This window comes from Megalobrama amblycephala, linkage group LG22, assembly GCF_018812025.1.
Source record: "Megalobrama amblycephala isolate DHTTF-2021 linkage group LG22, ASM1881202v1, whole genome shotgun sequence".
Classification (NCBI taxonomy): domain Eukaryota; kingdom Metazoa; phylum Chordata; class Actinopteri; order Cypriniformes; family Xenocyprididae; genus Megalobrama; species Megalobrama amblycephala.
In genome coordinates this window covers 4757895-4770699 of record NC_063065.1, presented here as the reverse complement: position 1 = coordinate 4770699, position 12805 = coordinate 4757895, and the positions used below count along the sequence as shown (strand labels likewise).

Genomic DNA, 12805 nt, shown 5'->3' with positions numbered 1-12805 from the left:
GTAACCTGTTACGCTGTCTTGTTGGATTTGGTGACCCTGCTGTATGTCTGTTGCTTTTCACATGAGAGCAAAATGCTTTCTAGAATATATAATAGAGAAGGTTAAATATCACCAGAGTGAATTTAGGTAAAAATTAAAACCATTCTGGAAGAAATAATACTGGGTAACAGATTTTGGTAGAGTTACAGATTTTGTTAACCTGTTACACTGTCTTGTTGGATTTGGTAACCTGTTGTATGTTTGTTTCTTTTCACATCAGAGCAAAATGCTCTTTAGGATATAAAATAGAGAAGATTGTACATCACCAGAGTGAATTTGGGTAACAATAAAGCCATCCTGTGTGAAATAGTGGAGAATAACAGATTTTGGTAACCTGTTACGCTGTCTTGTTGGATTGGTGACCATGCTGTATGTCTGTTGCTTTTTACATCAGAGCGAAATGCTCTTTAAGATAGCAAATGGAGAAGGTTAGACATCACCAGAGTAAATTTGGGTAAAATTAAAACCATTCTGGAAGAAATAGTAGTGGGTAACAGATTTTGGTAGAGTTACAGATTTTGGTAACCTGTTACACTGTCTTGTCGGATTTGGTGACCTGTTGTATGTTTGTTTCTTTTCACATAAGAGCACAATGCTTTCTAGGATATAAAATAGAGAAGATTGTACATCACCAGAGTGAATTTGGGTAACAATAAAGCCATTCTAAGTTAAATAAAGGGGGGTAACAGATTTCAGTAACCTGTTACGCTGTCTTGTCGAATTTGGTGACCCTGTGTTTTGCTTTTCACATCAGAGTGAAATGCTCTTAAGGATAGTAAATAGATAAGGTTAGACATCACCAGAGTGGATTTGGGTAACATTAATGCCATTTTGGAAGAAATAGTGGTGGGCAACAGATTTTGGTAAGTTGTTATGCTGCTTTGTAGGATTTGGTGACCCTGATGCATATCTGCTACTGTTCATATCAGACTAAAATGCTTTCTAGTATATAAAGTAGAGAAGATTAGAAATCACCAGAGTGAATTTGCATAAAAATAAAGCCATCCTGTGTGAAATAGTGTAGAGTAACAGATTTCGGTAACCTGTTACAGTCTTGTTGGATTTGGTTACCCTGCTGGCTTTTCACATGAGTGCAAAATGCTCTTTAGGATATTAAATAGAGAAGGTTAGACATCACCAGAATGAATTTGGGTAACAATAAAGCCATTCCAAGTGAAATAAAGGGGGGAAACATATTTCAGTAACCTGTTACGGTGCCAATTATCGGATTTAATGAACTTGATGTATGCAAGTTGCTATTCACATCAGACTAAAATACTTCCTAGAAAATAAAATAAAGACATGAGCAGAGTCAATTTGGATAACATTAAAGCCATTCTGAAAGAAATAGTGGAGAGTTACAGATTTCAGTAACCCGTTACGCTGCCTTGTTGGAATTGGTGACCCTGCTGTATGTCTGTTGCTTTTCACATCAGAGTGAAATGCTCTTTAGGATAGTAAATAGAGAAGGTTAGATATAACCAGAGTGAATTTGTAACAATAAAGCCATTCTATGTGAAATAAAGGGGGGGTAAAAAATTTCGGTAACCTGTTACGATGTTTTGTCGGTTTTTGAGAACTTGCTATATGTATGTTGCTGTTCACATCAGACTAAAATGCTTTCAGTTAAATATGCTTTCTATACAATTGAAGAGGTTAGGCATCACCATTAAATTTGAGAATTACAATCTGTACATAATAAAAATAACATCATAAATTAACAATTAAAACTTACAGCTGTATCTGGATGGACTGGATAATTTTAATGTATTTCATGAATAAATAACAATCAGAAAGGTAAAACGCAAACAGAAAAAATAATCATATTGACAGAGCAAGCAATGGCACTAATTTCAAATTTTTTGAATTAACAGGTTTAAAGGGTAAAATTGCATTCATATTGTGAGGTCCAAAATATGAGATCACCATTGAAAAATGCCTAAATTTTGCATTCTTTTCTAAATATTATTATTCTTTTTCCATCAGCACTAAAGCTATATCGTGTGCTCCATCATGATTTGAGAATGTCTTATAGTGGAAGCAAGAACATCTGACCATCTGATCTACAAATCTGAAATGAGTGTAGTAATCTGAGCTCCGTTTTACCATATTTAAAGCCATCATGGACATTTTTCCTAAAAAGCACAGCACAAATGTAAGAAATTGTTTTGAGGGCAGAAGTATTTAATGTGCCTAATGAGTTCTTTATTTTACAATCACTAAAACAATAAAGTACAAAAACAAAGTACATGAAATCCAAAGAGCAATGCGACAGAAATTAGGGATGCATCAGGTCAGGGACATAAAATCTTCCAGATCTTTGCAACTCTAGACGAGTGTGTGATATTGTCAGCATCTCTATTGTTGCTCTGCAAAGGTGTTCTCTTGTTATTCTTGCTATGAGTGATAACATATCTGAGGCATCGGAAGTAGAGAGATACACTTGTCATGTTTGCATATCTGGAATCTGCAGCTGAGATTTGAGGTTTTTGTCCAACAGCATTAAACTCTGTACCGCCAAACTCCTGCAGTCTGCGTCACAATCATTCTCTGCCACATCTGTACACAATAACACATTTATCAATAACACGCAAATACTCACACATATAAAGAGTCATAAAAACACTCTCTACCTGCTAGCCAGGCTCTGGTCTCCATCAGGTCATCACCAAGTTCTGTGAGTAAGTTCTCACCAGGCATGCTCAGAAACACAGAACAAACTGCAAACATAACGCCCCTCCTCACCATCCTACAGTTACAGCAAGAGAGAGCATGAGATGACATGTATATGCATGTAAAATAATGCATCCTGGAACACAAACTTACTGGTCAGTGTGGAAGCGCACAGTCCAAACAAAATCCAGCAGAGCTCTGCCCATTTGAGATGCAACCTAAGAAAAAGACACCAATGATATGAAGAGTATATCGCTCGTAATAGTGCTGAATGATTTGAGGACAAAAATCAAATTGCAATTTTTCTGATAATTTCAAATAGGCATTTTAAAGAGGCCATTTTATGACCTTTTTAAAGTCTTGATCTCATTTTTGTGCTCTACTAGAACAGGTTTTAATTTCTGAATGTCCAAAAACCACATTATTTTTCCCATATTCTCCATTGTTGCAGCTCCTCCCTCCCCAGTCTTTCAGTAACGCTCTGTTTAGTTCCTGTCTCTATGAAGCCCCTCCTTCCGAAAAGCACAACATGCTGATTGGTCAGCTGGACCAGTGTGTTGTGATTGGTCAACTGCTATAAAATGTCACACCCCTAACCATAACAGTGACTTAACACACTACTAACTCAACCAGGCCATGCCCCCTTTATTTTGCGCTTCACTCTGAAAGATGTAGCGAATATATTGATTTAATTAAGTTGCAGCCTTTACAATTTGATAATCACTCTAAATCCAATTTAATTGGCATTTTGGTTTTATTTCAAATAATATATTAAGATATGTTATGTTTATTAGCATGGCATACTATGTTGGAAGACTGTGTCCGACAATGCAATTTTCTTGATCTTCCGTTTGCATTGAAATAATTGCATTCATTGTAATAGAATGTTTACGTGTGCACATATTGTGTAATGCATATTGTGTTTGCATATGCTTTTACAGGTGCATTGATGGCCAGGTGCATGAGCAGCCCAAGCGTGTGCAGCAGCCTTCCTAGCACCAGATGATCACTCCCCAGAAGGTCAAAGGTCACCTGTGGCCTATAAGAGACATGGAATCATTGCAATATTGCTCATTTATTTAGCACTATTCTAGATAATGGTCACATAGTTCTTCAAAATATTTAACTACTAAGAGACCTGTCATAGTTCCTGAGCAGCGGGAAGAAGAAAAATCCAGCGACTGGAGCATAACGGTTGGGAACAGCTTTGACGGGTTGAGTCCCACCCTGAACAGAACAAACAAAACACATTATTAAACATCAAATCACAGTTGATGTGTAATATGCATCTTTCTGAGGCCGTCTCACCTTGCTGATTCGTCTGGTTTTGCTCTGAATCCGTTTTTCCACAATCTGCCGCCAGTGTGTGATATCATCACACTGCTCTAGAGCTGTTACTGCAGTGATTGGCTGCGCTCCAGCGTGCTTATTCCTGATTGGCTCAGACAGTTCCTGGGCAGAGAGAGCAAGGACCTGGAATAGTAGAGGTGTTAGTTTAGTGGTGGAAAATCAGGGATGCGAACACAAAGGTTGCAGGTTCAGTCCTGTAAAGTTGACAATCTTGTAACCAATCTATCCCAACTAGTTACCAATAATTGGTCATTGTTTGACCACTTAGAGATTATTGTTACTGGCCACTTGGTTGGTCGATTAACATCAATGTGTCAGTTATAAAATGTTCAGCATCATTACTCCAGTCTTCAGTGTCACATGATCCTTCAGAAATCATTCTATGCTGATTTGCTGCTCAAGAAACATTTCTTGATTTCATTTATTATTATTAATGTTGAAAACAGTTGTGCCGCTCTGAGCATCAGTAAATGAAACCCCTTAATAGTGAACCTAATCTAACATTTAACTCTCATTGCAAACATATGAATTATGAATAAATATGGCATTTTAGGATGAAAGCATGTCATTTGTCTGTGTGCATTCATTTTGACATTAGTCTGACCTCCAGAATGTCCAGTCTCTGTCTCAAGCTGTAGTTGAGAGAGTAGAACTCTGTCGTCCAATAATCAACAACCTACAGAAAGAGAAAAACAGGTCACTTCCATATGCATATGTAGAGCTGAGCTGTCTGTAATCCTGTGTATGATGTCTTACCGGTTTTATGTCCGTAACTGTAAGGGCCACCATGGCGTTTTGCCGGAGTGTGTGGAAGCACGGTGTGTTGTATCTGTCCTCCAGGTGGAGCAGCACTTTACTGAACTGCACACTGACCTATACCACATAAACACAGACAAACCAATGAGTAATGAGATACACAAGAGTTTTAGTCATTAAAGGTCTGTTGCGATGACCTCTGACCTCTTGTGTGGCCGTCACGTTCTTCCTAAGAAGAGAGTCCAACACTTGCAGACTGAGTTCAACCTTGTCAGCATCATCTGACGACATTAACGCTGCAAATAAAACATTATAATAGCCAATATAATAACCTGGACAGTTCTTTGATTGCAGGCTTATTATTATCATTAATTAAAACTAAAACTATATATATATATATATATATATATATATATATATATATAGTTTTTTTATATATATATATTTGTTTTATATATATATATATAAAACAAATAAATATATAAATATATATAAAAAATGAATAAATCTGACAAAAGCACATAACAAAATAACTTCGATTTTAGATCACCTTCCAGACAGTCCCTGACATAACGGGGAGGAGCTGATTTCTTCTTCTCCTGATCAGCTGACATGTCATATGGAGTCAGATCATCATCACTTAGAGGAGAAAAGAGATGTTGTTTCAATATAAATGTTATTAGCAAGAAAGGTGCCGTTCTCATGTGTTTTTAGGGTAGAGTAGATGTACCTGTCCAGTTCAGAATCACTCCCGTGACCCGGCTCTGATGTCACTGACTGACCTCCTGAACCCTGAACTTTGGTCTCTGGTTGAAGACTGGAACAAAGTGAAAGTCACATACACCATATTTTCCAAAAAAATAAGTTGCACTTGCATTGTCACAGATAAGTCACATCGATGTACAAGTCACATTTTATTATTACAAAATACCAGTAAATAAAACAAACATTTAAAAACATTATAAACACTATAAACGTGTATTATAGTTCCCCTCACTCCAACAAATCCTTTAAATATGAATACATGTAACACAAATAAATACAAATACACTTGGGCTCACATACCTCTCTCATTCGGTGCGAATCCAATTGCATGTTTCGCATGCTTGATGTTAATTGCATTGATTTGTTTATTTGCATTTCCCACACAGTGGTAGTTTCAGTTTTTCTTTAAATTAAGTTGTTTAAGCCTTGCCTTTTAAAATAAATGTTGTTTCTAATGAATGCCACTATAATTTATGCTTGTTTTATACTTATATTTTTCTGTTCTGAATACTGTTAAATTTGTTACACAAGATTTGTTGTGGAGTGAGGGGAGTATAAGTTGCAGCACATTTCAGATACGACTAATATAGCAGAAAATACGGTAAACAAAATACTAGGTGTGCGCTTTTTTACCTGCTGGAGGTGTCAGGCTGATGTTCCTCATCGTCCTCAACAGATGGAGACTCCATTAATGATTTCAGTTCTCTGCTCTCCTCATCCGGCTCATACTGACACAGAAAAACTGATTAATTAGCATTAAAACAGTCAAATGATTCATAATGAGTTTAAATGTACAAATGTCTCACCTGGAATTTTAATTGAGATCCAGGTGTGTCTAATTTGTAGCTAAGACATTCGCCCACAACCATACCCATCCGACGAATACGCACAATATTGCTATCTAGACGACACTGGACACCTCCCAGCATGCACTGCAGCATCTCTGTTGAACAGAATACCTCATAACACACTGGAAAGGAGCTGGGGATGCTATTTCAAGTCTGTTTGGCAAGTGAAAAAATATTTTTGGATATAATTTGGATTATTTGAAACCTACAAACATGTGTGCATTACCTTGTCGTAGTTCTTGTATTTCAGAATCGGTGAGTAAAGCCACACACAGCAGTAACGCTTTACTGACGTACAGCTGCTGTTCCACAGACGTGTGTTTCACGGCACTGCTGTTACACCACACCTGACACACACTCTGAAGGACCTACACACACACACACACCAATTACAACTTCTCCTTATAGGATTAGTTCACTTTCAAATGAAAATTAGCCCAAGCTTTTCTCACCCTCAAGCCATCCTAGGTGTATATGACTTTCTTCTTTCTGATGAACACAATCGGGTTATATTAATAAATATCCTGACACATCCGAGCTTCATAATGGCAGTGAACGGGTGCAACGAGTATGAGCTGTGAAGTATGAAGTGTCTCCATCCATCATAAACGTACTCCACACGGCTCCAGGGGGATAATAAAGGCCTTCTGAAGCGAAGTGATGCGTTTGTGTAAGAAAAATATCCATATTTAACAAGTTATGAAGTAAAATATCTAGCTTCTGCCAGACCGCCTTCTGTATTTAACTTAGGAAGAAAGCTGATGTGTGTTCATTAGAAAGAAGAAAGTCATATACACCTAGGATGGCTTGAGGGTGAGTAAATCTTGGGGTAATTTTCATTTTAAAGTGAACTAATCCTTTAAGCAACTTCTTTTGAATTTCATACAAAAATGACTCACGATTATTTCAAAATAACTAACACAGCAGATCATCATACCTGTTTAAGCAGAATCCGGCGCTCTGAATCCAGAGCTAAATATCCAAGAACAGACTTTAACAACCGAGTCTGAGATCAAGGGTTATGAAGAGAATGAGAGAGACAGGGGAAAAAGGGATGTTAATTCTGTGCGATGTCCATGTAATGCAAATAAAGAATGTCATACTTATTAACCTCATGCATGTGTGGTCAGTAAGATTTAATACTTTTATCCAGCAAGGATGCATTAAATTGATCGAAAGTGACAGTAAAGACATTAATAATGTAACAAAAGATTTCAGCAAATCAGCATATTAGAATGATTTCTGAAGGATCATGTGACACTGAAGACTGGAGTAATGATGCTGAAAATTCAGCTTTGATCACAGGAATAAATTACATTTTAAAATATATTCAAAAATGATTTCTGTTTTTACAGTATTTTGAGTAAACAAATATTGCCTTGGTGAGCAGAAGAGACAATAAAAAATCTTAGCGACCCCAATCTTTTTTATTGTAAATATGTAGGTAGTGAATAATTACCATATTCACATACATGGTATTTACATAGTTCTTTAAAGAATGAGTTTATATTACTATCATGATAGTGTCCAAAAACTAAGCTATTACTTTTTAGTAAAGGTTGTAAAAGGTAGCATTCTTGTTTGTTATTAATATGTTCTGCAGTCAGAGACCTTTAATCTTTAATTTAATCCACTCACCGGGTGCTGGTACTGCTGCAATATCAGTTTATGAGTGAGAACAAACTGAGCTTTCTTATTGGTCACCACCAGGTTTCCCATCAGCCTGGACGCAGCAGTGGCCCTGAAACACACGCTTGAGTTAGAGGCTAACAAACAACTACTTCAATGATCATTCATTATTCCTCTCAGGTATCAAACACGCTCTCTTACCCGCTGAGGCAGCGTATGAGTCCCGTGATGACACACTCCGTGCATCTTTCTGGAACGTTCTCCAGTAGTCTCTGCGTCACACGCTGCCACAGCGGGTCCACACGGGTCAGAGACGAGAGCCGGGGGGCCAGTAGTTCAAAAATCTGGGCTACAAAAACATGCACATGGAAACTAACACATAAAACGGTGGAAATATGAAAATGAATAAACCAGTTTCACTACAATCAGTGCAGCAAACCTACAAAAGTTAAAAAAGGAACTTACAGCTGTATCCTTGGATGCACACTTTTCCCAACACCTGAGCCACAAACCCGAGAGAGCAGTCCCGTCCCGCTATACCAGAGAGATACACATGAGTGAGGCAAAATAAGACAGATGGACAACAAATATGCACTAAAATATGCACTCGTGGTTGCAACAATGCACTACAAAGGGTTAGTTCACCCAAAAATCTTACTCACCCTCATGTCGTTCCAGTCCCGTAAGACCTTCATTTATCTTCAGAACACAAATTAAGATATTTTTGATAAAATCCGATGGCTCAGTGAGGCCTCTATTGAGAGCAAGATAATTTACACTTTCAAATGCCCAGAAAGCTACTAAAAACATGAAGCTTCGAAGCTTTGCGAATGTTTTGTTTTAAATCAGTGGTTCGGAGCGCGTATTAAACTGCCAAAATCACGCCCCCTAGTGGTGAACCACTGAAATTTCAAAACACTTATGACTTAAAGGTGCAGTATGTAATAATTTTGTCCGCTAGAGATCGCTAGAGGCCTATTCAAAACAAAGGCATAGTTTGATGACGCCAAGTTTGAGCGTGGAATCTTGGGACATGTGGTCTTTACCTCAACGGACGGTGCAAAAGAATAGGGATAAGACTTGGGAAGAAATCATGTTCATGGATGCAATTATTAACGTTACTGTAGTATGAAGCAGAGCAGGAGCAAGTGTTGTGGGAGCAGCGGGACTTTTATTATGCCACAGTCGCCCGTGCTGCTTCTGCTTTTCCAGTCATGAGTATGAGGTAACGCAGCTCTGTTTATCATATTAGATACATTTGAGTGTGTTGAAAATGATGTTATAACGTTACTCTGTGCGTTCGCTCGGCGGCTGCTGTGAGACACTTGTTTGAAACACACTGCAGTAAACTGATCGATTTTAGAATATCATATTAAATGCTGGATGGCTTGTGTTGATAAATGGCATGCAATTCATTTTAAAACGTATTGTATGATGGAGAAAATGCTGTATTACTGTTACTAAAAATAAAGCTGCATCTGATTATGCTATGTTAGCTACTTCACAAAATAGTGTTTTTCTCTGAGGCATGGTAAAGCATGGTACTCGCAGAAAATCAAGAAATTAGATTTAAACAAGAAGATTAAACATTTTGATAGTGCTATATAACAATAACTCGTTTTCTGTCTTTAAATATATCAAAACAGTTGTTCCCTTGTCTATTAAAACATGTAATATATTAAAGCGTCTTTGGTGTTTCCATGGTTTCTACAAAATAAAACCGGAAACCGAGGGTAACGCGGGTATGACGCAATTGACAGGCGACTCCTCACACGTCCCGGAGCCTTGGATAAAATTGCAATTTTCTCACGATTTACAAATAGTTGCAAACATTTGGGATATTGTAAGTACTCAAGTGAACAAAATATATAACACTGGCCTAGTAGTTTTTGGATATTTTACTGCAAAAATATTACATATTGCACCTTTAACGAAGCCTCGTTGTGACTTTGGCAGCTTGATACACGCTCCGAACCACTGATTCGAAACGAAAGATTCGTAAAGTTTCATGAAGCAGTGTTTTGAAATCGCCCATCACTAGATATTGTTGAATAAAGTCATTATTTAGTTTTTTTTTCGGCACACAAAAAATATTCTCGTCGCTTCATAACATTAAGGTTGAACCACTGTAGTCACATGAACTGTTTTAAATATGTCTTTAGTAGCTTTCTGGGCATCTGAAAGTGTTAATTATCTTGCTGGCAATGCAGGCCTCACTGAGCCATCGGATTTTATCAAAAATATCTATCTAATATAATTTTTGTTCTGAAGATGAATGAAGGTCTTACAGGTGTGGAACGACATGAGGGTGAGTAATAAATGACAGAATTTTAATTTCACCCTTTAAAGTATGCGTTGCTTCCTTTATTTACATGTGTTTCATCCCTGACGTGTGTGTGGTACCTCTGAGAGCGTGGCATGTCTTCTCCAGCGTGTCCAGTATGCTGGCGGCCAGCAGCGGGTAGTACTGCTGTGGTAAGAAGGCATCAGGTGTGTTTGTGTGCAGCTGGTTGGAGGTGATGGAGGGTAAAGCTGCAAGGTGTCCGATGATGGTCTCTCTTAGCTGGGGAGAGTCTGAATAGGATCCACCTCCCTCACACCTGGACCACAGCAACACCTGGAGACGACCAGCAGAGAGGAACTTCTCCAGTACAGACACGCATCGCTCCAGACCCGCACTCTCACTGTGTGTGAGACACATCACATCATTAGTACATCATTAACATAACCCAGTCCATCACAGACAGACAGATGGATAGATCTTGATATCTCACACACATACCCTGTGGAGCTGATGGTGTCCAGCAGAAGCAGCAGTGTTTGGTCCGGTGGACCCCTGAGGAAGATTTCATCCCAGAGCTTCTTGATCTCTTCATCATCACGTGACCTGTTGAACCAGTGTGAGCTCTGCGCGCTCACCAGCACCTGAAGCGCGTGTGTGTAGTGTGGGCGCGTTAACTCTCCGTCCTCCTGGTGGTGCTTGAGTGTGCGCAGCGCGTGCACGATCTCCCCGGAGTCTCGTGAGCTGGAGAGAGTCCTCAAGCACGAGCCCACCTGCAGCCGCACCTCGGACCCCATCACGTCAAGGAACCGGCTGAAGATTCAGTTTAATGCAGGATCACTTTGACAACATAATATGCAAAATATTCCTGTGATATATATATATAATTATAATAATATAGTAAAAGCGCCTCCTGTTTGCAATTTATTGAAGCTTCAAAGTCATTCAGTTATAATAAAATATGAAATTACTCGCAGCATCAGTCGTGTTGACAAACCCATGTGATTGCGCTCTAATACGTGTCCGTGTAGATACACATAGCCAGAACAATGGTTCCTATCGTTTATTCCATAATAGTACACTAGATGGTGCAACAGGACATGCTAATAATCTTCTGTTGCTTAAAGGATTAGTTCACTTTCAAATTAAAATTTCCTGATAATTTACTCACCCCCATGTCTTCCAAGATGTTTGTGTCTTTCTTTCTTCAGTCGAAAAGAAATTAAGGTTTTTGATTAAAACATTCCAGGATTTTTCTCCATATAGTGGACTTCAATGGCCTCCAGACGGTTGAAGGTCAAAATTACAGTTTACAGCGATCCCATACGAGAAATAAGGGTCTTATCTAGAGAAACCATCACTCATTTTCTTAAAAAAAATACAAATTTTATACGTTTTAACCATAAATGCTCATCTTGAACTAGCTCTCTTCTTCTTCTTCCCTATTAGAATTCCAGCAGTGTAGACGCTGCTAAGTGTATTACTGCCCTCCTCAGGTCAAAGTTAGAACTAAATTGTCATAGACAATATGCTAGTGCAAGTATATAACAATTAGTTCAAACTTTAACCTGTGGAGGGCAGTAATACACTTAGCAGTGTCTACACTGCTGGAATTCTAATAGGGAAGAAGAAGAAGAGAGCTAGTTCAAGATGAGCATTTATGGTTAAAACATATACATTTTTAAAAAAAATTTTTAGAAAATGAGTGATGGTTTCTCTAGATAAGACCCTTATTCCTCGTCTGGGATCGTGTAGAACGCTTTGAAGCTGCACTGAAACTGTAATTTTGACCTTCAACCATTTGGAGGCCATTGAAGTCCACTATAAGGAGAAAAATCCTGGAATGTTTTCATCAAAAACCTTAATTTCAATTCGACTGAAGAAAGAAAGACATGAACATCTTGGATGACATGGGGGTGAGTAAATTATCAGGAAATTTAAATTTGAAAGTGAACTAATCTTTTAAATGTGCCAAAAAAAAAAAAAATGTATTGCATTTGCAAAGTTCATCAACAATAAGTTAATCCTTATAAAAGCATATTTGATCTTCCTACTGAAGAGCAGCCTGCTTCAAAATAATGATTTTTTTATTTCAATAAATTTAGAGGGATCATTAAAAAATTAATGCTATTTTTTAATTAGTACTGTCCTGAATAAGATATTTTACATTTAAAAAAGATGTTTTCATATAGACCACATTACAAATAATAGTTGAATTTATAAAAATTGCAACTGATCAAGTGCCAATGTGCCTGGTTATAAATGCAAGGGCCCAGAGTCTACAGGGTCAGAAAATGTCTTTGAAGTGAACTACATCAGTTTTTTCAAATGTCTTATTTTATTTAAATTTATCCATTTGCACAAATTGTTAATATCTCATTCAAAAAGTACATGGTGTATGTTCTAGTCTATGTGCTTTAAGTTGTATACAGTCCATATTCTTGTTTGATGTGCATGTATGTCG

General features: G+C 37.8%; 1 protein-coding gene across 1 annotated transcript; it reads right to left on the bottom strand.

The window, feature by feature from the left end:
• Positions 1-2202: 2202 nt before the first annotated feature.
• Positions 2203-11395, bottom strand: telo2 (TEL2, telomere maintenance 2, homolog (S. cerevisiae)). The gene is made up of 20 exons (XM_048175019.1): positions 10843-11395; positions 10464-10744; positions 8526-8594; positions 8262-8409; positions 8070-8172; positions 7369-7437; positions 6658-6799; positions 6390-6526; positions 6217-6311; positions 5549-5635; positions 5369-5457; positions 5023-5114; positions 4819-4935; positions 4667-4738; positions 4021-4185; positions 3851-3939; positions 3652-3751; positions 2866-2930; positions 2673-2788; positions 2203-2598 (listed from the first exon to the last, which is right to left on the bottom strand). The coding sequence occupies exons 1-20, from the start codon at positions 11136-11138 to the stop codon at positions 2486-2488; spliced, it is 2445 nt and encodes an 814-aa protein (XP_048030976.1). The 5' UTR covers positions 11139-11395; the 3' UTR covers positions 2203-2485.
• Between the last annotated feature and the right edge of the window lie 1410 nt (positions 11396-12805).